Source organism: Alligator sinensis, unplaced genomic scaffold (genome assembly GCF_000455745.1).
Source record: "Alligator sinensis unplaced genomic scaffold, ASM45574v1 scaffold329_1, whole genome shotgun sequence".
NCBI lineage: Eukaryota > Metazoa > Chordata > Crocodylia > Alligatoridae > Alligator > Alligator sinensis.
The window spans coordinates 260,329-284,685 of NW_005842550.1; the positions used below are offsets into that span (position 1 = coordinate 260,329).

The 24,357-nt window shown below is 38.3% G+C and overlaps 1 protein-coding gene across 3 annotated transcripts in view; it reads right to left on the reverse strand.

Moving 5' to 3' along the window:
* The window catches only part of COL11A1 (collagen type XI alpha 1 chain), a 269,666-nt gene that overhangs the window by 170,167 nt on the left and 75,142 nt on the right, over nt 1-24,357 (reverse strand). Inside the window, exons 6-9 of one of the 3 annotated variants that reach the window (XM_014523947.2) lie at nt 11,480-11,626; nt 11,189-11,284; nt 7,127-7,381; nt 1,483-1,545 (exon numbers count right to left, since the gene is read on the reverse strand). In XM_014523947.2, the coding sequence (XP_014379433.1) occupies nt 1,483-1,545; nt 7,127-7,381; nt 11,189-11,284; nt 11,480-11,626 (561 nt within the window). Of the gene's footprint in view, nt 1-1,482; nt 1,546-7,126; nt 7,382-11,188; nt 11,285-11,479; nt 11,627-11,893; nt 12,011-24,357 lie in introns of all 3 variants that reach the window. The other 2 variants (XM_006032150.3, XM_006032152.3) reach the window with 2 other exon arrangements.

The window sequence follows — 24,357 nt, forward strand, 5'->3', positions numbered from 1 at the left end:
CTTGAGAAGGTTTTTTAGGCCACATGCTCCCTTAGCATAGCTAATTTCCACACATTTGAATTCAAGCTTACAAACCATAACAATAGAAAGTTCCATAGTGCTGGTGTAACATGATGTTGCAATGCTTTTATGTAACCATATTACCACTTCAGAAGTAAGTATTTAATTGACCAAAATACACACAATGAGTGGTGTGGAAAGTTAAAAAAGAAAAGGCAGAGCCAATTCCTTTAAGGTATGGGTAGGCACACATTGCATTGAGTCCAATTTGTATAGATTTATCTAAATTCATTTAAAACTAATTAACAGGGGTACCACTATTTATTTTTCTTATTTATTTGATGTCTATGCTTCCCTCTCCAAAATTGCCCAAGGCAGCTTACAATAACACACTCACATAAACAAATAAAATAACGAAATGATAACAACACAGATCCTGAAAGACTACCCAAAGCTTAAAGATACCTGCTAAAAGTCTGACCCAATAAAAAGGTCTTAGCATTTGCAAGGCTGTCACAGCAAAACAAAGCTCAAGGTGAGCTCATCACCTGAGCATTTGCCCAGCTTTTGAGGCAAGTTTGATGCTCTCACTGAGCTTCTCTCACTGCAGCTACACTGTTAGCAATACTCAAGACACCAGGTATATAATTAGCTTGGGTATGTCTACATGAACTGCATTCACTGCAGTGACTACAGCATAGATAGAGGTGCACCTCTTATACGTAAGAAGCTTTTCTATATTTTAACAGGCATCATAGCTGTCTCTTTGAGGCTAAGTACAAACAGTGCCTGAGGCTGAATTGATTCAGTCTTCACAGGTTTGTCTAAGCTACATAGATTGAACTGATAATCAAGTGAACATACATTCACTTTTGATTCTGGAAATGCAGCCACATGCCTGCAATGGCCCAGGTCAAAAGTAGGGCAGGGGTGCTAGAGCATGCCTCCCTACTTGGCTAGAGCAGACAAATTGGGCCAAGGCTAGCCATCTGCCCCATAGGGAGGTGGGAAAGGGGGTGGTTGCAGGGAAGCTGCAAAGCATCCTGGGATGGTGAGGGGCTGTGAGTTAACTTGAACCTAGAGGGGATCTGGGGCAGAATTTTAATAAACCAATTTAACCTAAATCAGTTAAGTCTGATATTACATCTACCCAGGTTTCTCTTAAACCAGTTTCAGTCATTTTGAAAGCAGTTTCCATGCACTGAACTTCTGGTGCGTTACAGATTTGAACTAGTTTCTGATCACTTATACTGGTTTATGTGTAATTTCTGTCCTTAACCTGAATGGTACAAGAAGCTGTTAGTGGTGCTTTTCTATATCATTTATGCTACCAGTCCACGTAATAATACTGTTGATAGGCTTGGAGGACCTCAAAATTAATATATTGTCTTCCTGTTTTTAAATTATGTGGTTTAATGCTGAAGTAAAGTACCAGTGAAAAACATAGGGAACTTAAGAAAAAATATCCACTGAAGTACTTACAGGTTCAATCACAGCTGGTTCCCCCTTCTGTCCTTTTTCTCCATAAATACCATGTCCAGTCACCTGTCAGATCATAAAATAAAGCATAAGAATCCTGTGCACTCTGAACGGAGAGTCTATAACTTAAGGAAAGGGAAGGAGGAATAAGAGGAAAGAGATTTTGCCTCTTGACTTTCCAAGCAATCCCATCTGCTTCTCTATTGCTCTCTCTGCCTCATATAGGGGTAACAAAAGAAGTAAAAGATAGCTGTTCCCATGGACTAGAACAGCTGTCTTATTTTCCTAAAGAATACTGAAGCTAAGATATGAGGTGAAGTTGAAGAAAAGAAGAATTTATAAGTTTTCCCATGTCCTTTGTTCTCCCTTATTATTAAGCCAAAAAGGAATCTGCCTTGCTCCCCACTGGGATTTTATTTTTCATGCCCGTAACTTCATTGTCACTGTCTAACGGTTATAAAAGGAGTAGTCAGCCGAGAAACAATCTGCAGCTCCATAACCTAAAAATGAATAAAAATGAGCTGCCGTGTCAAAGTTAGCTAGATCTCCCCCATCACGAACACAAGTTAGCTTAAACTCAATCATTTAGCTCTTTCAGGCTATAAACAGAGGTTAGATTTGACATGGGCTTGACTGTCCCTGGACTTGACCTGGATCAAAATGAAAGCAGCACAATTATTTACACATCACCCTTCCTAGTTGCATTTCTGCTCCTCTGCCAGCAGCTAGCCAGCAAAAGCACACATCCTAGCCAGCTTGGCCCAGGAAGGTCCCACAATAACTTTACAGATTAACACCACAATGTCCCAGGAAAAGGTGATAGCACATTTTATCCAGCACACTTCAGTGGGAAATGAAGCAGGACAGTGGACTTGTTTGTTTGTAGGTTCATGGGACATAATGCTTTCTGCTGGGAAAAATGTGGCATCTGCTTAGAGTAACAGAGTCCACAGCTCCAAGATGTGATGTGATCAAGATTAGATTTTCTAATGTTCCCCCAAAATAGTATTTGTTATTGATATGGTAGAGCTGGGTTTAGGATTTAGGTTAGCTTTTCCAGAAAGGTTAGCAAGTGAACCTTTCAAAACTATGAACAAGTACATTGGCTCAGTCATTCTTTTTTTTTTTTTTTATAAATTGAACATTACTCACAATCTCATGTCCTGTCTCTGATTCTTGCAGAGAACTGTCACTGATGCAGAAAGAAGCCAGGACATAGAGCACTGGCTTTAAAACATCTGTTTATTTCTTAAAAGTAGTTTCTTCTTGGGCTAGTACTTCAGGTACCAGTTAAAATATCAGTTTTCATCACTCCAGCTTTTTCCAGCAATTACCACATTTACTCCTTTCCTTCCCGTAAAAAGCCCTCCAAAATTGAGGTACATGTCTTAATACGTTCGCGTATCCTCCAAAAATGGCAAAATCCGTAAAAAAGGCACTGTATTCATGAATGCAGTGCCCCTGGCAGTTGGGGGTGGGAGGTGGGCACGGCTCTGGCAGTAGCAGTTGCAAGCACGGAGCTCCCGAGGAGCTCCTGTAAGTATATAAAGTGTATTTAAAATGCAGGTTCGGCACTCATGAATACCTGAAACTGCGAATTCTGAACCCGCGAATAGTGAGGGTTTCCTGTACATATACATATACATGTGTGTGTGCATGTGAGCCAACGTATGAAGTAATAACTCATGCATCTAAAAGCAGGGCCATACTGCATGATGGTACACACTTTAGAAAAAGTTGCAAATTTTTCTTTTTCAAAAAATATACAGAAATGATTTAGAAGTTCTTTAATTCCCTGATTCTGAAAATCTGTCTCATGTTAAGTAGCACTGGCTTGTGATTTATTTCCACTGACAGTAATGGGATTATCAGCATAAAAAATTGGATTGTAAGGTAAGGTTTCATAATCAAGCTCCCAGTCCATACATTTCTTTTCTTCTAAGAAGATATTTTAATAGTTGTGCCACACTCTGAAACAATATATTTTTTTAAAATATGATATGGCAGAGCAGAAGAACACAGTCTAAAAACATATGTAATAATAAAAATTTAATTTTGAATCTGTAGAGTACTGTTTAACGCTGAGCACATCTTCATGAGACACTGACCACGCAGTTGTTACTGCTCAGTCATTTAGTACTTGTATAAACAGATGGTTGGGTGGTACTAAATGACTACACAGTAACTCATGTTACTGAACAGTAGTAGCAATGAATGGGGTTGTTGTGATGCTGACTGAGCAGTAGCATCATGTTACAGTTTCTGCCATGCAACGCTACTGCACAATCGTCTCAGGCTATTAAGCGCAGTGTCTCATGTAGAAGTGGCTACTGAGTAACATTGAAAATGAAGGACTCCCATTTCTGTCTATAACTTCTTTTCCCCCTTCCATAGGAAAGAAAGGCACACATGGACACGTCTTTGGCCAGACATTAGTCCCAGCTGTAATACATCTGTTAGCATTTTTTGTCCATGATTCAAAGCTACTTACTTGTTCAGCATCCAAGAAGAGATGCTCAGTTTTGCTAAATCAAAAGTATGGTATTAATGAAGTGGAAAGGTGTTATAGTTTTAGTGTTATCCCCTTTGACATAAGGAGAGGAACATGTGTTCAAACTATAGAACTTATTTATTGGTTTTCAGTATAAACTAGAATATTTCAGCTTCACCCACTAAATATGAGGATTTACACACCAAACATCAGGATTAAGGCATGGCTGATATCGTGTAGATAGTATGTTCTCCATGTGATCAAAATTGTATTTCCTAAACCTGTAACAAGTGCACAAATAAGGGTGGTAGAATGAGGGCCCAAATATATGAAACCACATAAACAGGTTGATTCTGCTTTCATTGAAGTCAATGAAAGTTTAATCCAAAAGATGTTTTGTTTTCATGTAGTCTTGTAAAACAGCAGCACCACAAAATAACATGTTGGTCAGGGTACTGCACTGCATATACTAGTACTGCCATAACAAATCTTTTTTCACTCTGTTTAATTTTCTCCCAGTTAAAATGAACCATGCAAGATAAAAGCCTAACTGTGTGTTTAAAAAATAAATGAAGAGATATCTTTATAGCTATTAAAATGTCACATTAAAGGGACTTCACAGAATCATAGAAAATGAGAGTTGGAAGGGACTTCAGGGCTAAGGACAGACAGTCAAAAAGCCCGAGGCTAAATCAATTCATTTTTTTCAGGTTAGTTTAAACTGCACAGATTGAACTGATAAGCCAGCGAACAGATGTTCACTTCTGATTCTGGAAATGCAGCCACATGCCTACAGTGGCCCAGACCAGAAACCAAGGGGTGCTGTAGCAAACCTCCCTGCTCGGCTGGAGTAGACAACTTGGGCAAGGCTAGTGCTCTCACCCTGTGGGGGGGGAGGGGGTTTGTGGGGAAGGTGCAAAGCATCCTGGGATGTTGGGGGACTGGGAGTTCACTTCAATCTGGAGGGGATCTGGGACAGAAGTTCAATAACTGATTTAACCTAAAATAGTTCAGTCTGTTACTCTATCCAGGTTTAGCTTAAACCAGTTTTGGCCATTTTGAAAGCAGTTTAAGTGTGCTGAACTTCTGTTGTCAGGGCCAGCCCATCCTATCCTGAAGAACCTGCAGCCACAGGGGGCCCTGCAGCTAAGGGGCCACCTGCAGCCATGAACACTCCAAATCAGTGCTGTAGGTAGGGAGGTGGATGGTAGCTACCACTCTGCTTTGCCGCTGCCACCTCCAGCTTCATGCCCAGCCATTAGCCACTCCCCCTGCTGCCAATTACAACTTCTTCACATCAGGGGGCCCCAAAATTATATCCCACAGGGGGCCCCCAAAAATTGTGGGCTGGCCCTGTCTCTTGTGTTACAGATTTGAACTGGTTTCCAATCACTTAGACCAGTTTATGGGTAATTTCTGTCCCTGGCTGCTCAGGAGATCATCTAGTCCAACCCCCAGCTCAAAGTAGGACCATTCCCAACTATATCATTCCAGCCAAGGCTTTGTCTAGCCAGACTTGTGGTTAAGCTTTCAATTCTCCATTGACTATATATACTGAATATAACTAAGAAAATATTTATTATAAATCCTGAAGAGCTGAAGACTCTGAAATATAATGTTTTCAGGATAGAGCAGAGATCTAGTTTCATGATTTCAATTACTGTTAAAAGTTCTGTAGTCAGACTCCTTAACAGAATTTACCATTTTGTCTCTGTTGTGACCTAATACTTTTGGATGCTTTGTGGAGAAATGTAAAGTTAAATCTCAATCATGGTGGTTTTCAATGTGCAGTAGTTACTCTTCAGAATCAAAAGAAAAAATCAATTCAGTCCACTGAAATAAGTAAATGGATCAAAATAAATTTGTATGATTTGAATGTAAGAGTTTCCATAGGGATGAGACAAATTATGAAAGAAACACAGTCAAGGAATGTGTTTGCAGGTAAAACAATGCAAAAGAACTAATGCCAGGGCTGAGTGTCCACATAAGAACCAATTCCTCTACAGTTTTCTTAATGCAGCACACAGCTAATTCACAAGGCCTGTACAGGCTCTTTCCTGTGGAGTGAATTTGATCCTACCTGTTGTTACCGTCTATGTCAGGAGTATAAATCCAAACCCATGTCACAGGGCACCGATAAGATTAAGTCCCAAATACAACTGTACCACATGATTGAGAGAAGGAAAATAAACAGTAAATTGAACATAAAGGACTGAAGCTCAAGGGTAGCACTTCAAAGCAAGCCCAATCAATCATCCCAAACTGAGTGTGCAAGAGAGAACTAGGATGGGTAGGAAATGGGCATATTACACAAAATCTTCCTTTTCTACAACACACAGGCATTTTTCAATCCACAGGGGAAGTTATGCTGCTTCCCATATTAGCAACATTCTCTGGCAGGTTGTGCCCTTTATAGAGGAATGGGGGGTATTTAACACTGAAGCAAAATGTGAAATCTTTCTACTAGGCAAAGACTTTATCATGGGAAGAGGAACACTATCCCTCATCAATGACAAGAAAGTAAATACTGAATATTATTTCCAAATACAAAAATTGTCCTGTTGTCTTGGTGCCAGCAAAAATCTGTGAGGCCACAAAGCTTTCACCCTTGAAAAGAGCATCAGAGAGGGATACTGAGAATTCTACACCATTCATTTATGGCCTTCAGTTTCCACTCCAAAGAATTTTCTTACAGAGGATATTACAGGACCTCAAACTGTTTAGTCTGTCCTATATATTTCAGTTGATTTTTAGCATAACAAAGTTTATGAGCTCATAAATCTCCTATCATTATATAAAGATATTGAAACCAATTAAAAGTCATGCATTTTTATCTAATAAAGAAGATTTCCATTATTTTTCTACTTTAAGAAAAATTTAGAAAGATAGATTATTTCATTCAGTTCACAAGTTTTCCTTAGAACTCCCCAAAAGGTATGAAAAAGAGAATTATTAATATAAATAAAAATAAAGGAACATCAAGAAAAGGCACTGAGTTTGTTTCAAAGGCAATGGCAGCATTTCCACCATCTTCAGTGGGCATTGGATCAAGTCCTATATGCTCCAAAGACTATAACAAGCAATCCAGACAACTAAAGAAGAATTGCTAAATTTAAATTGATCTAATTCTATCATATTTGCCTTTAAGCAACTTACGCTTGTTTCTGTGATATCAGTCTCTGCTGGAACACCTGGACCAAACTCCTCATTAGTGTGATCGGTGGGTTTTTCTTCGTATTCTTTATATTCATAAAAATCATATTCGCCTAAATCTCCATCTACCAGAAGGTCAGATTCACTGAGGTCTACTCTTCTGTTTTCATATTCAGTTTCCTCATTTTTTTTATTTTCTGAATCATAATCCTCTCCAGTTACGTATTCTTCAGTAAATACTTCTTCAACGGGATTTTGCTATTCATGTAAGCAGCAAAGGTTTGGGAATAGGAGGAAGATGTGTATTACTGTTAGTAAAGCAATATAAGCAATTGGTGATTGACCATGATGATGTCAAAAAGAAGTCAGAATAGTAAACAATGGCATATTTTCTTTTAATTAGATTCTGAAAGACTAGAAAGCCAGCATTTCAGAGTGATTAAAAGATCATTCTATGTACACAAGTTTGTACAAAGAACTTATGTTTTCATACATCTTTTTTTTCTGAAACATTAACTCTAATTGTTCATGCATATGCTATGTGCAGTTGCTAGTTTACTGTTATTTCTGGATCCAGCATTCTTATCCATCAATGAATAACAATGCCACACTGAATGTTTCAACATTTTTCCTTCCAATGATGTTGCAGTATACGCATCATACATACACATCATGGTTCATTTCTTTAATAGCAATTTATATATATTTTTGGATAAGTCTAAATGCCACCTGAAAAACTCGTAGAAGATGAAGTTGAAACTTTGGTGAAAGCTAAGGGCCTTGTTACACATTGCACTTTGAGCTCCTCAAATGTTGATCAGTGTTAGTGCTAGCTCATGTTTGGAGTACTTACACCTTAAGGCTAAAAAACTTCTCTGACTATCCTAACCTTCACAGCTGTTGCTTGCCACTAGGGGGCTGGTGAGCAGGTGCCTGACTAGGAGCTATAGGGGTGAGGTACCACTACAGGGCTGGTAGGCCAGGATAGGCTTCTATGTCCTGTTCTAGATAGGGGAGTGGGAGAGATGGGTTGGTGGGGAAGGGCAGGGACATAAAGCTGGGAGACAGAGAATTAATGGAATGGGGGTAGGTAGTGAAACAGGAGGTGGAGGAAATGGGGTAGTGGAAGGGTGGTGAAATGAAGGAAGTCAGGAAAGATAATATAAAAGAAGTTAACAATTCAAAAGAAATAAAGTAAATTAAAGCAAGTCTCATGTTTTAATAAATTACATAATTAATTTGGGATTGGGGCATGAGAGTGCTGATCATGCTTCCTGGGGTGGCTGGGAGATAAGCAGTGCTTTTTGGGGAGCTACTACCCCTTTCCTGGGAAGGAAGTCCCAGCTCATGGGGACCCAATCTGGCACCCACCTTATTCCCCTGCCAACACCTCTAGACACCACTCCTGGACCTGTCTATGCCCTGTGACCTGGCTAAATGGCATGTGCTTTGCAGGCTGTTTGCATGGGGTTGTACCACTGGGAATGGGAAGGTCACAGCCCTAGGGATGGAAAGGTTAGTTTGGTGCCAGGACCATCCCTTGGGCAGTAGAGTTCAGGGTGTGGAAAGTTTGTCCACACAGAACAAGAGGGTAGGGTAGGGGGACACTGTATCCTAGGATGTTGGAAGACTCCAACTTGGGCAGTTTATCTGTGGGGAGTGGCCACACATTAATGGAACAAGAGCCATGTAACATAAATCAGAGATAAACCTGCCCTGGAGTGATGTAACTTTAAGCTACCTAAAGTGTGCTTAAGACTAGTTTTGGGTGTTAAGAGCTCTAGGAGCTGCCGAAAATAGAAGTGTAACAAGGCCCTAAGTCATGTTTGCAACTTCCATCCTTAATAACACAAACTGTGTAAAACCAAGCAATCTTCATATAACTCCAAACATATTTTAAAAGCATTTTATCTGAGAAGATGTACAAAACTTTTATTTTTAGAAAGTAACTGTATTTCTTTAAGTCTTTGGGGAAAGAACATTTTGAAAAAATAAGAAGCCAAATATTCAACATTATATGTGTACCCTAGAGTATTATTTGGAATGAGTTAATGTATCTTTAAATAGCGTACAAGGAGACTTTGCTATCCAAAATCATTAATGGTGTATGGGTCCAATCATGGTGAAATATAAGAGTTAAAACAGATGATCTAATTCTGATTTTACTTTAATTTAGGGACAGTGCAATTCCAAAAATTACAAAATTGTTATTTCTAATGTACATTGTGTACATCAGAACGAAGCCAAATACATTCAGAAATCAAATCAATATTTGGAAATCAACCCCTTTTTTACTTATCTTTAAAGATCTGATTTCTTTTTCCTTTATGCAAAATTGCTTCATATGGCTCCCACTGAAGAAAAAACTTAGCATTGTGATTTCGGTCTCACTACAGTAAAGATATTGCTCGACTGCCTAACACAATGTAAAAAATGCAAGGAGTATACCTACAGAACCCTTCCTCATCAACAGCTGCCAGATAATTGCAAAATCTAAAACTCAGTTCTCAATAGCTATAAAGATTTGACATTTACATTTTAACTTCTAAAATGCATATGGAGGAAATGATAACATCAACTTACTTCTCTTCGTGTATTTCATCATATTATCTAAATTGTATGAACTTTTTGGCATCTGCTCCACATTTCAAAGCGTAAAATAAGTATGCTGAGCAATTTCAGTACTATTTTTCATATTTGGCTTGAATGAGTTATGATTGTTGCTTTAGCAGGATAGTTCAGTTTTGTACATCTTTTAAGCAATATATGTTCATTTTGAAAGCGTTATGTAAAAGGAAATTGAAAAACCTTTTTATTGTCATTTATATATATATATATAGATAGATAGATAGATAGATAGTATATGTAATGTGTGTATATGCATATATGTGTAATATACACACATATACATATTTATATAAATGCAGGCATATATATACACACATAAGTAAAACATTTATATTAATGTTTCCTTAAAAATAATGCTTAGGCGCTTTATTGTTGTTATCAAGCAATAATAATTTTAGCATGATTTGAAGTCACTATATGATTTTTTTTTCAGATGTTCTACTCAAATAAATACTTATTGACAAAACCAAACCAATAATGTTTAGTATGAATGTAACTTTAACAACAAGCAAAGGCTTTTGTTGTTCTTTTTGGCTAAAAAAACAACAACTGCTAAAGTGATGGCATTCAACTCATTTCAATATGCTATGAATTACGTGAAGTAAAACATTGAAGTTAAAAAATCCAATTGGCTAAAATACAACAAAAATAGCAAACAAGTTAGTTTCTCCCTTAGCTATGGTTTTGGTATTACAGTTAAAAAAGAAAATTCTCAGGGATTGGGAGATGTATGTTTTAAATCTATCTGATCTATGATAGCTGAGGGGCAGAGATTTGAATGCATGTTTGTCTGCCAGGTAGAAAGTGGTAAGTAAGATGGAGAAGGGGAACTTGTTCAGGCAGTAGGAGAGAGGAATGATTAACTACTCCTGGCTACATTTAAAACCATATCTCCTCAGAGACCCTCATTCTCTGTTGTCAGTCCTCTTCTTTACTCTGTAACTCTTAGAGTAAAGGGGAGGAGTATGAAGGTTTTGCTTCCCACCAGTGCAGAGGGCTATACCTAGCACATATTCCTACTTTCACAAAGTGTAGTCCTACTCACACCTGCATTGGATGCAGCAACCTTGCACTCCATGTGCTATATGAAACAAGGAAGGACTTGCCGGAGCAAGGACTTCACCATTTTTACTTGAACAAACCTCCTATAGAGCCATCAGAGAAGTATGTTCAGGAAAAGTTTTGACATTCACTATTCATGCATAAAATCCCATTGATCAGAATTATCCAGATACATATACTGAGAGGAGTTGTCCCTTTCATATGCTTCTGTTATAAAAGAAGATGGGGAGGGGAGTGGGGGGCACCTTAGAGATCCCCCCCTTCCTTTAAAAAAAGCAATTGTAATTCATTAACCATTAACATTGCACTGATAAGCATCTTCATTTGCATTTTACAACCCCCCTCCCACACACCCTTGTGCCCATCTCTCATTACCTCATTTGGTTCAGTAGTCTGGGTGGGAGCTTCTGTTTGGGAACTGTAGTCAGTTTCAGTTACACTATACTCTTGAAATTCATCAACAACGTTGGCCTGATGTTAAAGAGAAAGTACATTGTTAAAAGGTAGTAGATGGGAAAGATCCAGCAGGCATCACTGTTTAATCACATTATAGCATTAGGCAGAGATGTATTCATCTAGTGGGGTTAGGGCTAGTTATGTCTCATGATCAGAGATCTTCCGGTCTTGGCCGGAGAAAGATCTTGATTATTTCTTTGCTACCTTTACCCCTAGTTTGCCTTTAGCTGCTTCTTGGTAACTTTTCTTCTTCTTGGATGCAAATTTTTCAGATATTTTTGTTGTGATCTTTTTAGGTTTGTCCTTTGAGTAAGCAGCCATTGTCGTCATCTTCCCTTTGGCTTTGGCTTTCTTTTTCTGCAAATGTGGTGAAAGATGGAATGGAAAAACATAAATAAAATAAGAAAGAAAAGGAGGAAGCATGAATGAAAGGAGGCTCAGCACAGACAAAATGAATGCTGTCAGTCGTCAGGCTTTCCACTGCTAAGTAAAAACAAGTGATATATATATATGAAAGGAGTGAGTAAAAGGAATTTAATGAGTTAGATAACATGACACAAAATAACAAACTACACAGTAAGAGACAGCCGGACACTACATGACAAATGGACCGGATTTTGTTACCTCAGTTTGTGCAACTGTCTCCTCAAATAGTGGGGGTCCCTCTGTAACAGTGTCAGTCTCTTTATAATCTGCTTCCCCATACTCATAGTCATATTCGATTAAATCTTCTGGTAGGTACTACATTGCAAATGGAAAAATATCAGGCATGCCTATGTTAGTGGCAGCAAACTACATTAGAAAATTGGAAAGCATCTTAACCTTTACTTGGGAGTAAAGTTTAATGTTAGTGTGATGAAACATGAATAATTTGACATGTTCATTCATTGAGAAAAACACTCAATATCATGATTTTTATTTCCTTTTTTAAAATGCAATACAAAAGTCATGAAAAAGCAAGTAATGGAGGCAGAAGAAAAAATATCTTTTATTGGTTGCACAGAATAGTCAGTTTTAATTTAGATTATGGGGAGATCCTACTGGCATTTGCAAAATCACATATTTTTAGATTATTTTAGGTACCAATAATTTGATAATAAAGTCTCTTTCTGCCTCTCTCAACTTGGTCTCTACCTACTTACATACTGCCTGCAAGAAGAGTGTGATTTCTAGAAGTAGAATTAAATTTCCACCAGTAAACTCTTACATCTTGAAAAAATAAATCTGAAAAGGCTGGATTTCCTGAATTTCTAGCCAGAACAGCTGGGGAGGTGATGGTATTCCCATATACATAGATGGACTTAATAGGAAAACAACTAACTTCTAATGAAATTCAGGATACTACTCCCAAATAAATAGTGCTGGATATCAGTTCATTAGCATGCTCCAGCAGCCTCGGCTTCTCTTGTATTCAGCGTTCCCATACTGCAAAATGGTAGTAGGGGCACTTTGGCTAAAGGTCTTTGAACAAACTTTAGTTAAAGCACCTCCCACTGCCATTTTGAAGTATGCTACACTGAATACATAAGACGCTGCAGGTGCTTTATTTAGAGCATTTTTTCATAGATTTCATAGACATTAGGTCTGGAAGAGACCTCGCGAGATCATCGGGTCCAGCCCCTAATGTCTATGAAATAATTCTTGGAAGCTCCAGAGAGCTACTTTAATTAAAGTCCCCCCCCTTGACCCCAGAGCACATGTAAAGATGCCCTATGGGACTAGGAGGAAGGGGAAAGTGAATTAAATAACACTTGTCACTTTCTGTATGCTAGGGAGCTTCAGACTGTATACATTATGCCTAGGAACAAACATTACATATAAACCAGTTTCAGTGATCAGAAACTGGTTTAAACCTGTAACAGAACAAATGTTCAGTGCACATAAACCAGTTTGAAAATGGCTGAAGCCAGTTTGAGATAAGCCTGGTTGAATATAGTATCAGACTTAGCTAATTTAGGTCAAACCAGCTTATGGAATGTCTGTCCCAGACCCTTTACTTGTTTAAGTTAAATCAGACTCCCCCAACATGCTGTCTGGGCTGGGCAGGCCCCTCCCCTCTGTCCCCTGGCTCCAGTTTCAGCAGAGACTGCAGGCATTTGCCTGGCTTTCGCTCCCCTACCCTCCCCTCTAAGTAGGGATTCCACCGTCCCCTCTGCCTTACACAGACACACAGCATTAGCTGGCAGATCACATGCTGCCTATGGTCTGTGCTGTGGCAGATGGGACAAAGGCAGAATCAACAGGTAGCTGGTAATGTCCCCCTGTTGTTTTCTTAACAGGGTAATAAACATTGAGTTAGGGGTGATAAACATCCATTTATCCATCCATTCCTCGCTGGGCTTGTCAGAAGGGGAGGGAACCCCTACTTAATCAGAGTGTCCTGCTAGGGCTTGGCCACACCCCCCTCAGCTCAGCACTGTAGAAGGGAAGGAAGGCCACTACAGACAAGTGCCTGAATTTCGTCAGTTCAGAGGGGATGTCTTGATGATTACAAACTGGTTTAGCCTAGCTAGGTTAGACTAACCTGCAAAGATTGAATCAATTCAGGCTTTTTGAATGTCTGTCCCTAGCCTAGGAGACCATGTATGATTAAATTGAAATATGCAAATTCTCATCTGGTATAAATTATTGTAAGTTTCACTGCATTCACTGCAACTACAAAAATTTACACCAACTGAGGATTTAGTCTTTTGAAAGACTTTTAAAAGATAAATTAGATATAGAATTGTTTGTGTAATAGCATGAAACTCTGAGCCATGAATTAAGACTTTTGGTCTGGGCTTTACTACTGACTGACTGGGCTAGGTCATCAGATGCACTGGAACTCCACTCAGAACAAGTGAAAGCATCTTTAAAATACCTTCATGCCAGTCCTGATGCCTGGAGCTGCAGGAACTGTTTTGCCCACCTCGTGCAAATGCAAGCAGTCTCAATGTTGCTATACACTCTGTATGTTAGTAATAACCTTCAAGGAACTCTTACATCGCATAGTCATGCCAACATAGAACATGCTGCAGCCACACCTCTCTTTCTCCCAACAGGGAAATGATTATGATGTGATTTAAGTATTTACAAGAATACTAAATGTCATTGTCATAAAAAATGTATTAGCAATATTGGAGGAAGTATTAAAATTAGTCTTTGCTCCCTCAAAATAATTTACATAATCTTGCCAAAGATGCTAGTTTGCCAGCTTACAGTGGTCAGGTCTATCTTTTACTTGAAGACAAGTTTGTGAGGAAAAAGTGTTTAGAGAAAAAGTAGCAAAGACCTGATGCTAAACCACTAAATTGACTAACTTTTTGCTATTTTATTGCTTTTGCACCTCTAACTAGTCAATCACCTCTTACACAAAATGTATTAATTTCTACTCTGTGCACCCATTTTCATACCAATATCAAAAGAATTTGACCTCAAATCACTTTGAAATCTTGCTTTTTCATTGTGTGCAATTATTGTATTGATCCTGTTTTTATAAAAAAGAAAATATATAATTTTAGTAATGCTTTTTATGTTGATGTTACATATGGTTATTTTCATAGATAAAACTGTTACATGATATACTGACAAGAAAAAAAGGAAGTATTTGAATTTTAAAATATATTCTCTAAAATTAAATAGGATATTTGTGGATAAAACTTTAAATGCAGAACTTTGATTTATTTAGGCCTAGAATGCAACTTAAAATTGTTATATTCTGGTCAAGAATATCCTTCCTACAGAATGTTTGTCTTTTAAATCTACCTATTTGTCATGAACTACTTACTGCATATGGGTCAAACCAGGCTCTGACATTGGATGGATCTACAATAGATGCTAAATGAATAGTTGACTATTCTAACTGCACATTAGTGTGTCATGATGAAAGCCATGCTATTGTGCTAATGCACAGCAGAATTAGTCTACTAAGCATTAGCATCACTTGAAAGGTATGTGCTGGTGCTACGAGCAGTAGCACCAGTTCCTGCTTATTTGTTTAGTACCTGTAATAACAGGTTACCTGTTATTACAGGTACTAAACATAATATGCAGTAACCACAGTGCATTAATGCACCACAGTGCATTAATGCATATGTAGACATGCCCACAGATATCAGTAGGAGTATTCACTTGACAATCAGACAATCAATGGCACTGTATTTATGGTACAAATCAGGCACCATTTTAGACTAAAATAATGTGTGATTATTTCCCATCCCCTTTCTGTTTGGTTATTCCCAGTAAAGTCAATGGAAAAACTTTAAGTTGCAACTCATATTGCCAGAGCTGTATAAAGACAACATTACCATTTTCATATAGAGAAGGAAATAAAGAAAGGAAAGAGTTCTCATGCCTGGAAACTGAGCTAAACATGATTGGTTCCTAATAAAGAGTAACACTGACAATATGAAAGCAAAACATATTGACAAACTTCTATAACACCATTAGCAACAGTGTAAAATAACTATTAAAAGATTCCTTTTAAATTAGCAAGGTACATGACTTGCTTGGAGGTGCTATAACATGTATAAATCCACACCAGTGGTTTGTTTCTCTTCTGTCGCAGAGTCTGTGAAGTGTTTTAATATGGGGGGAAAAAAGATTCTGTGAATTTTATGCCAGACTGACTGACCAGGGAGATGAATCGCATATATGCAAATAGTTCTGTGGCAAAAATTGTGTCAAATTCACCTCAATGTAATTTCCATTGAAGTTAATACATTATACTAGATATGAATCGCACTAAAATAGAATATCCAAAATTCCAGGGGATAAATGGAGAAAAATATTACAAAATTATTTCAATAGAGGAAATTTCAAGAAATATATGCTACTGGAATTTACTTTGTTTTTAAATAGCTCCAAATTATACTATATATACTGACAAGCATCACTGAGCCATCCACAAACTGAGAAGCTATAAAAATCAGCATTCATTCAGTACATTCAATAATTAATGGCTTTGTTGGACAGTGCCAAATATGTGGCTAATAAAATTACAACAGCAGTTAAGAAAAGTTCTTCAAAGGCCACAACCAAACAAAAATGCTGACTGGAAAAAACAGTTGTGCCAAGTATGTTAGTATGAAAAGGGAACATGGTGCATAAATTGATATTTATGCTAACTTATGCCAGAGGCACAGTTTGAAAAACCAGACACTTATGAATGAGAACTATAAAATACACATACAAAAGCATGGATATGTGGAAGCATCTATTGCAGCATGCATAAGCAAGTGGAAAATATAATTTTCCTGGGATGATGCTTTACTCCTTTATACTTAATGCAAATGAAACTGGCTTTAAATATACGTGTCTCAAAAAAACTGGTCATTTAGGCTGTCATTCAGATGCAGACTCTCAGACTGGAAAGTTGGTGAGTTGACGAAAATTATGGGGCAGGGGTGTCAAACATACAGCCTGCGGGCCAGATTTGGCCCACAGAACCATATTATTTAGCCCCTGCTGCTGCCCATGGGTCTTGGAGTGACCAGCAGGCAGCAAGCAGGGTGCATCAGATGACCACATGCACTGCATGAGGACCCAATCCCAGATTGCACCCCAGAGCAGCTGCAAGCAGCACAGCCTTAGAGTGACTACATGCTACTCTGGGGCTATGATGTGCATAGAAGCCCCTCTGGAGCTCAGGGACTTGGCTGCCCATTCCTGCAGCAGCAGCAGCAGCTCTGAGACCATGCTGCTATTACAAAAGTCATCTCAGAAGACATGAAAGGCATGGATGACAAAGAAAGACAGACTATATATGAAAAGACACTAAATGAAAATGGTAATCTTCAATAAGATGTCCTCAGTTTATGGTGTGGTTTTAGATTTCCCCAAGAGTAACAACATCATTGAGTAGCACTGCATCTGTCTCTTCTGGTTCTCAACTGACTTTTATCCAGATCCCAAACTGTGGCAGATAATGTGAAGGTTTAGCAAGGGCTGAAAATGGGTTGAATGAAAAGAAAGCAGAACTGAGTTTCATTTGAGTACCAGTAATGATGGATTTACTAATAACAACAAGACACAGGGGGCCATCTTTTACATGGATGCTGGAGGGAAGAAGGTGGTAAATGGTGTCTACACTGCAGTTAGTACTTCCAAATGGGACAGCAAGTGAAATGTGCGAAGGAATTAACATTCCAAGGGTAACACAATGTTCTGTCTTTTTTTCTCTCCTAGTGTAAAGCCACCAGTAATTTACATTTCAGCTATCCTTGTAATGACTATTGCATATGGTTGTTTTCATAAAAGTCAGAGGAAGAATAAAACTTGGTGTTCCTTGATGGGATAAAATATTTCCAGTATGATCTCATGCTTTCTTTAGCAGAGTGAACAGTGTGATTATATTACACTACCAGATCATCATACAGTTTCAATTAAAGAGATGTACTGTTTTCTTCATCACATGAATTTCAGAAGCAACAGGTCAGAGACATATAAGAGCGATTCCAACTGTAGGACTGGCTTAAATATTCCTAGGGGAGGCTTGCTTGGAAAATGGATGCTGCTGCTGCTACAGAAATTACTTGAAAGTTTAACTTTTTTTGTTTCTATAAACAATGAATGTTAGCTGTTTATACTCATACAATGGCTACAACAAGTAACTGGGTATGATGATAAAACAATTGCAAGTATATCAGAAGGTGATTGAAAAATGAGTTCTAGGATTTCATACTGTAGTTTTATAGTAAAGTCAAATTTCCATATCCTGAAAGATATAATTAAATCAGTTTGATTAGCTTAAAAAAGAAGTTAAGATTCCCCTCAATACAGTATGGACTATTAACACATTATAAACTGTAACAGAATAAAGAAAAGGTGCTGAGAAAAAATATAGTTAAAAGTCAAAACAATAATATTAACAGGTCATCACAGTTGTCACAGCTAGAAGAGATAAGAAAGTTCTAAACAGTAAAGTACCAAAAAAACAGTCCTTATATCACATTGTCGATGAATTGTGAATGGAGGTGAAGGAAATGTCATGCCTAAAGAGATGACTGTGTTGTAAATCCTTAAGGGGAAGAATAGCTCCCAAAGAAAGATCATATAAAGATAAATGGTAATCAAAAAGTTCATGTTTTTTCATTAAATCAATTGCTCGAAAGAATACTTTCCTTAATTGTTAGAAAATATGTTACTTCTACAGCCTGCTAATTGGCTTGACTGAAGTTCGAAAATGTACCTGACTACTTTATGCTGAACATGAAAATAGTTCTGTCACACTAGTCAATGAAAACCTAAATTTCTAATCAGCAAAACAACCGAAAGGGAGATCAAATGATTATGGTCAAAAAAGACTGTTCAAGCCTCTCAGGCAGCAGGCAGAGGTGACATTTGCATCTCTACTCTGAAGTACATATCATTAAAAGACATACATTTCATTTTTTACAAGTAATCCATGAATCTGGGACTGGTCCAAAACAAATGAAACATAGTTCCCTTTTGGGAGCAATTTCTCCAGGCAAAGTCAGACAGTAAGATTTATTAGGCTGTGAAATAATCTTCCAAGAGAAGATGGGAAAGCCTCATAGCTGAGGCCACTAAAAATTAAACTGGAAAACATACTAGAAAATATATTACAGGGTACAATCCAACATCATGAAAGATGGATTAGGTGGATAAATAAGTCTCTCCCCCTCATTTTTGTGAACTGGCTATGCTTCTGATTTGGCAGAATTTAATGTGATTTCATTTACAATTTAGAGATGACTATGGAAAAGTTAGGCAGAGCCAGATATTCAAAGTAATCATGGGAGCTTCAGATGCCCACTGACCTTTCAGGGGAATCACATGCCTATCTTCCTGAATACTCCTTGAAAAGTCCAGCCAGAGACTTTGTCTGGATCTTTGACATAATTTGATCTTGATACTGAATCAGTTTCTACTGAAGTATAGACACAGAATGAAACAGATGCTCTCAGTAAATGGACATTATGTATGAAGTCTCCAAGCACTAACTTTCTTTAACTTGCAAAGGACCAAAGCTAGAGGTCCGCAATTCTTCGAGCTGTTTAGCCTTCCTCATTTTACAAATTAAAGAGCTTTTTCTTGGACAGAAGGTAACAGAATATTGAGCAATTACATAAATGAGTTTCCATTGACATTTTATTGACTTTATACCAACATGCAGCCCGTCACCCCACTGACTGTAAAAGATCCCTAGCCCCTCTTGCATAAAAGGGGACAGCACCCCTTCTTCCTTTTTGTGTGTTTTAAAACAAAAGTCAGCCTTGCTGGTGGGGATGGTGTTTTAGTTTGGTTTGACCTGCTTTTCTTAATTCAAAGTTGTGGATTGTACTCTAAGAACCAGGCAGTGAAAAGCTGGCCTTGCAAGTCTCAACATTACATGCTTCAGTCCCTTTTTTGGTGTGTAAGTACTGTTGTTTTAATGGTGACCACTGCAGGAGGAGACATATTACTAGAAGAATTTGAAAAAAAAAACTCTTTACAAGTTGGAAAGAAAATGTTTTGGGAATTTCAAATATCTTTTCTCCAGCACAAAAAACCTTATACAAAGCCTGTCCATAAAGATTCTAGAAAGGTAAAAAACTGCCACTTTTCTGTTGCTTTGGTCATTTGCTCTGTTTCTCGCTCTTCTTTTAACTTATTTTTTATAAATAGTATTAAAAAAGTCTAATTTGGAATGTTGTTTCGATACATCTACACAACAAAGGAGACTCATAGTCAAGTTCTCAGCATAGTTTGACGGGGCCATCTGTATATTCATAGATATTTAAATTTTGCTGAGTTTTCCCAGTTCAGAGCTCAATAACTTGTGTTTTACTAAAGTATAACTGGTACTTGTTAAATCATGCATGTTTACCAAAGACGGCAATCTGCCTCAATATGAAAGCACAGAAATGGAGAATCTATCACTTCAGTGGACAGTAACATCCATTGGTTAAACCACTTTAGCCATTAAATATATATGTCTTAAATCTAATTTCTATTTTTCTGACTTCAGCTTCTGTCCATGGGTTTTTTTATGCATTTTCCCACAGCTGGTATTTTCTTTCTGTCTAAGAACTTACAGTCTAATAAAGACAACTTTCACGTTTTTTCTTTTGTTTTTAATAAGTTAAACATGTAAGTCTCTCACTGTAGGCATTATCTCCAGGCCAGAAATTGGTTTTGTGGCTTTTGTGCCTCCCATCCAATTCTTCAGCACTTTTTTTTAGTAAGTGGACACCAGAACTATATGAGAAGTTCCAATATCAGTCTCACTAATTTCAGAGAGGTAAAATTACCTTCTTATTACTGCTCACCACTCCATTTATGCAGCTAAGGACCTCATAACCTCACAATGGGCACCTATATTCAGTTGTCCACCATGCCAGGCATCTTTACACTTGCTCTGATGGTGGTCTCAAAGCCGCTTTAATTAAAGCACCTGCTATGTCATGTGTATTCAGCATGCTGCACTTCAAAATAGCAATGGGGCACTTTAACTAAAGCTCAGTCGATGCATGATGCGGAGGCTCCTGGAGCATGCTAATTAGTATGCTCCACAAACTTGATTAAGCGCTTAATTAGCACAAGTTGGAGCACATCTGTATAGGTGCTCTGGTTCTTAGCAGCTTTTCAGAGTCTATAATTTCCAGGTTAAAACCCTTATTCTATGGGTTTGGCCTACTTGCCTTGTTTTTAAATGTTTGTCTTCATTTTGACAGGTAGCTAACTAACAGTCTGTATGACTGCTAAGTCACTCTTATATTTCATCAGTCTTGTGCCACATGAAAATTTTAGTAGTAGTATTATACTTTTACTTCCAGGCCCCTCATACTAAACCTTATGGAATTATATTATCAAGTCTTCCATTTAGTAATGATTCACTGCTGATGACTATTTTTTGAGATCTGTCAGTTAATTTTTAATCTGTTCACGAAGTATTTTATTCATATCGCATGCTATTTTTTTAAATTGGTAGTACATAAAAAACTTACAAAAATCTGTTAAATCTACCCAGTTACTTTTATCAAACAAACTTGTAATCACCATAAAGTCATATTGTTTGACAGGTCTTATTTTCCTTATGTTGACTAACATTAATTATATTGCTTTCTTTTTATTTATTTATGTATTTGATTGATTTATTTATGAATATGCATTATTATTTAGTATATTATTCATGCATTATTATTTATTATAGTATTGTTTTATTACTATTGGTGTTATTAATTTATTTTATTTATTTATTGATACAAATGTATTTATTTGTATCGATAACTGGATACAATTAGTTAGCAGGTGCTTGCGGGCCAGATGAAAGTGCCTGGCGGGCCAGATCCAGCCTACTGGCTGTATTTTGACCATGCTTCAGATAAGGAATGTAGATAGTCTACATGGTGCATTACAGGCTAACACAGTTTTAGTCCTAGCACATATATATTTTCAGAAATTGACCATCCTAATCCAAGTTATGGACTTTCAGAAGACACAAATGATTTTTTGGGGATTACGCTACTGGGAAGTAGATTTCAGGATTCAGTCATTATATATATATATATATATATATATATATATATATATCCCATGTGCATGTGCAGTTCTTGCGCTCACATGGCAAAGGAGGGAAGTTCCACATGCTGGAGCCACCTGTGTTCCCCACCCACTACTGAACAGTTCCTGGGACTCTGCAGGGAAGCATGGGCTGGGGCTCCCCTCTACTTCCAGTGGAGTCCTAGGGCCTGCATAGCAGGGGGAGGGGAAGGCAGCCAGCTCCAACATGTAGAGTTTCCCTCCCGTGCTGTGCGAGTGCAAGAGCTACAAGGCATGCAGGAAGCCCCAGCAATGCAGGTGGCCCAGCCAAGCTGAGCTCCTCACCCCTGCATGCAGAACTGTCTAGAGTTGTGCACCGCCAGGCACCAGCATCTATGCCAGGCATGAGCAGCCACCGCCTGCTGGTGCTCCTGCTGCCACCAACAGGGTCTGCGTGCACCATGCGGGGAGGTTGTTTGGCCATGATCCCTCACACACCACAAAAGCCACACACTCACACGCTGCCCCCCACAACCCCCCCACATATACACACCCCACAATGTACCCTATTGCCCTCACACACACCCCACACCCCATCATACATACAGACACATCCCCCACACACCCCCACACACAGACATACCCCACCATACACATACACACACACACACATACATACACACACACAATATACAAGACTAAGACTTTATTTTTTGAGTTATTAGGCAATCATCTCTATATACTACATAAACACAAATCATGACCAAAATATTTTTTGTAATAAAATTAACATATACTATAGTAGGCATTTGACTTCTAGTGTATGATTTGGTTTTTTGGGGGTTCCAAGATGGCAACCCTCCCCTCCCAAAAGGATTATTTCCAAGGGCCAAAGGGAGGGACTTCTGGTAGCAAAGGTTAGGGTTTGGGGTGGGACTTCTGGTCCCAAGATGGTGACCAGGGTGCAGGGCACCTGTCAAGGGGCAGAGTATTGCTGACTTCTGAAATTGTTGTGGATACTCTTGTTAGCTTCTTCAGGATAATTTAAAAGGAGCCATTTGACTTCACTGGGTCTTTTCACATAAGACTTACAAATCAAAGTCCTTGGTCATCTTGGTTATTTTCAGTCACAAATGGAATTTCAACAATAAATAGGTTAGCTAGAAATAAAAACTTTCCTCTTTTGTTTTTTCTATAAATTTCATCCTATAAGTTTATTTCAGGTACATTAAATGTTTACCTTTAGGCAGCTCCACCTGCCCAAGTCACATTTATCTTTATTTTTAAATGACAGGAGTTGAAATGAAATACCTTAACAACACCTAAAAAATAAGTCACAGACTCTGAGAGACTTATTCATGGTTGTTACTAAAAGGTCTCCTGTTGACTCTGGATCAGCTCATAAATGGTAGGTGTTAAATTAGTTTAAAGGTCTCCATTTAAAAAAAAAGTGCTTGGCAGTCAGAGGATGTATTTAATCTGTATGTAACTAAGTGTTTAACTATAAGGCTGCACACACATAATTTTTATACTTATAATAAAAGGCTTTATATCTCTTTTTTATCCACAAGCAAGTATTGCCAGCAGCCTCAAACTCTCAGCTTTGTCATAGTATAAACAAGGAGGAATTGAAATATTCATTTTCTATTTCTTCATTATGGAGACCATATACACATTATCCAGGGCACTGCTTCATCTTCACATGTTTCATATCAGTCATAAATGATGCATTATAATCTAATAGTGCAGCGACAGTCATAGCTAGTAGGTATTCAGGGCTAACCTCTCTAGATAGAGGCCTTTATCCTACAGTGTGACTTTGCAACAGAACCCTGTCCTGCATCAGACTGAAGGATGTGAGCCCTCACTGCCACGTGCAGTAGCCTTAGCCAGGAGGAAAAAGGCAATTAGCACACTAGCACTAGTTAAGGGGTAAATCAGGGGTGGGCAATTATTTCAGCTGGAGGGCTGCTTAATGAGGTTTGGTGAGCTTTCACAGGCCGCATGGGTAGCTCTGCCTTTCGACATTTGCTCTGCCCCCAGTCCCACCCCTAATCCCTGACCCTTTGCCATGGGAAGTCCCTCCCCTCACCCCCCAGAAACACTCCTTTTGGGAGGGGGGGTTTGCCCTCTTAGAACAAGAAAAAAAATCAAGCCAAACACTAAAAAGGCAAACATCTACTATAACATATTTTAATTTTATTACAAAATATATTTTTGTCATGATTTGTATTTGCAGATTGCATTATAAATAAAAAAATAAAATCTTAGTCTTGTATATTGTGTGTGTGTGTGTAGGGTGGAGTGTGGGTGTGTGTATGGTGGTGTGTGTGTGTGTAGGGTGGGATTTTTGGGGGGTGTATAGTGGGGTGTGGGGGTTGTATGTGTACAATGGGATCTGGGGTATGTGTGTAGGGTGGGGTTTGGGGGTGTGTATGATGGGATGTGGGGGTGTATGTTTCCGTGGGGTGTGGAGTATGTGTGTGTATGGTGGGATGTGGGGGTATGTAAAGGTGTGTATGTATGGTTGGGTATGGGAGGGGATGTCTGTGTGTAGCGTAGGGTTTCATAGTTTCATAGTTGGTAGGGTTGGAAGGGACCTGAGCAGTTCATGTAGTCCAACC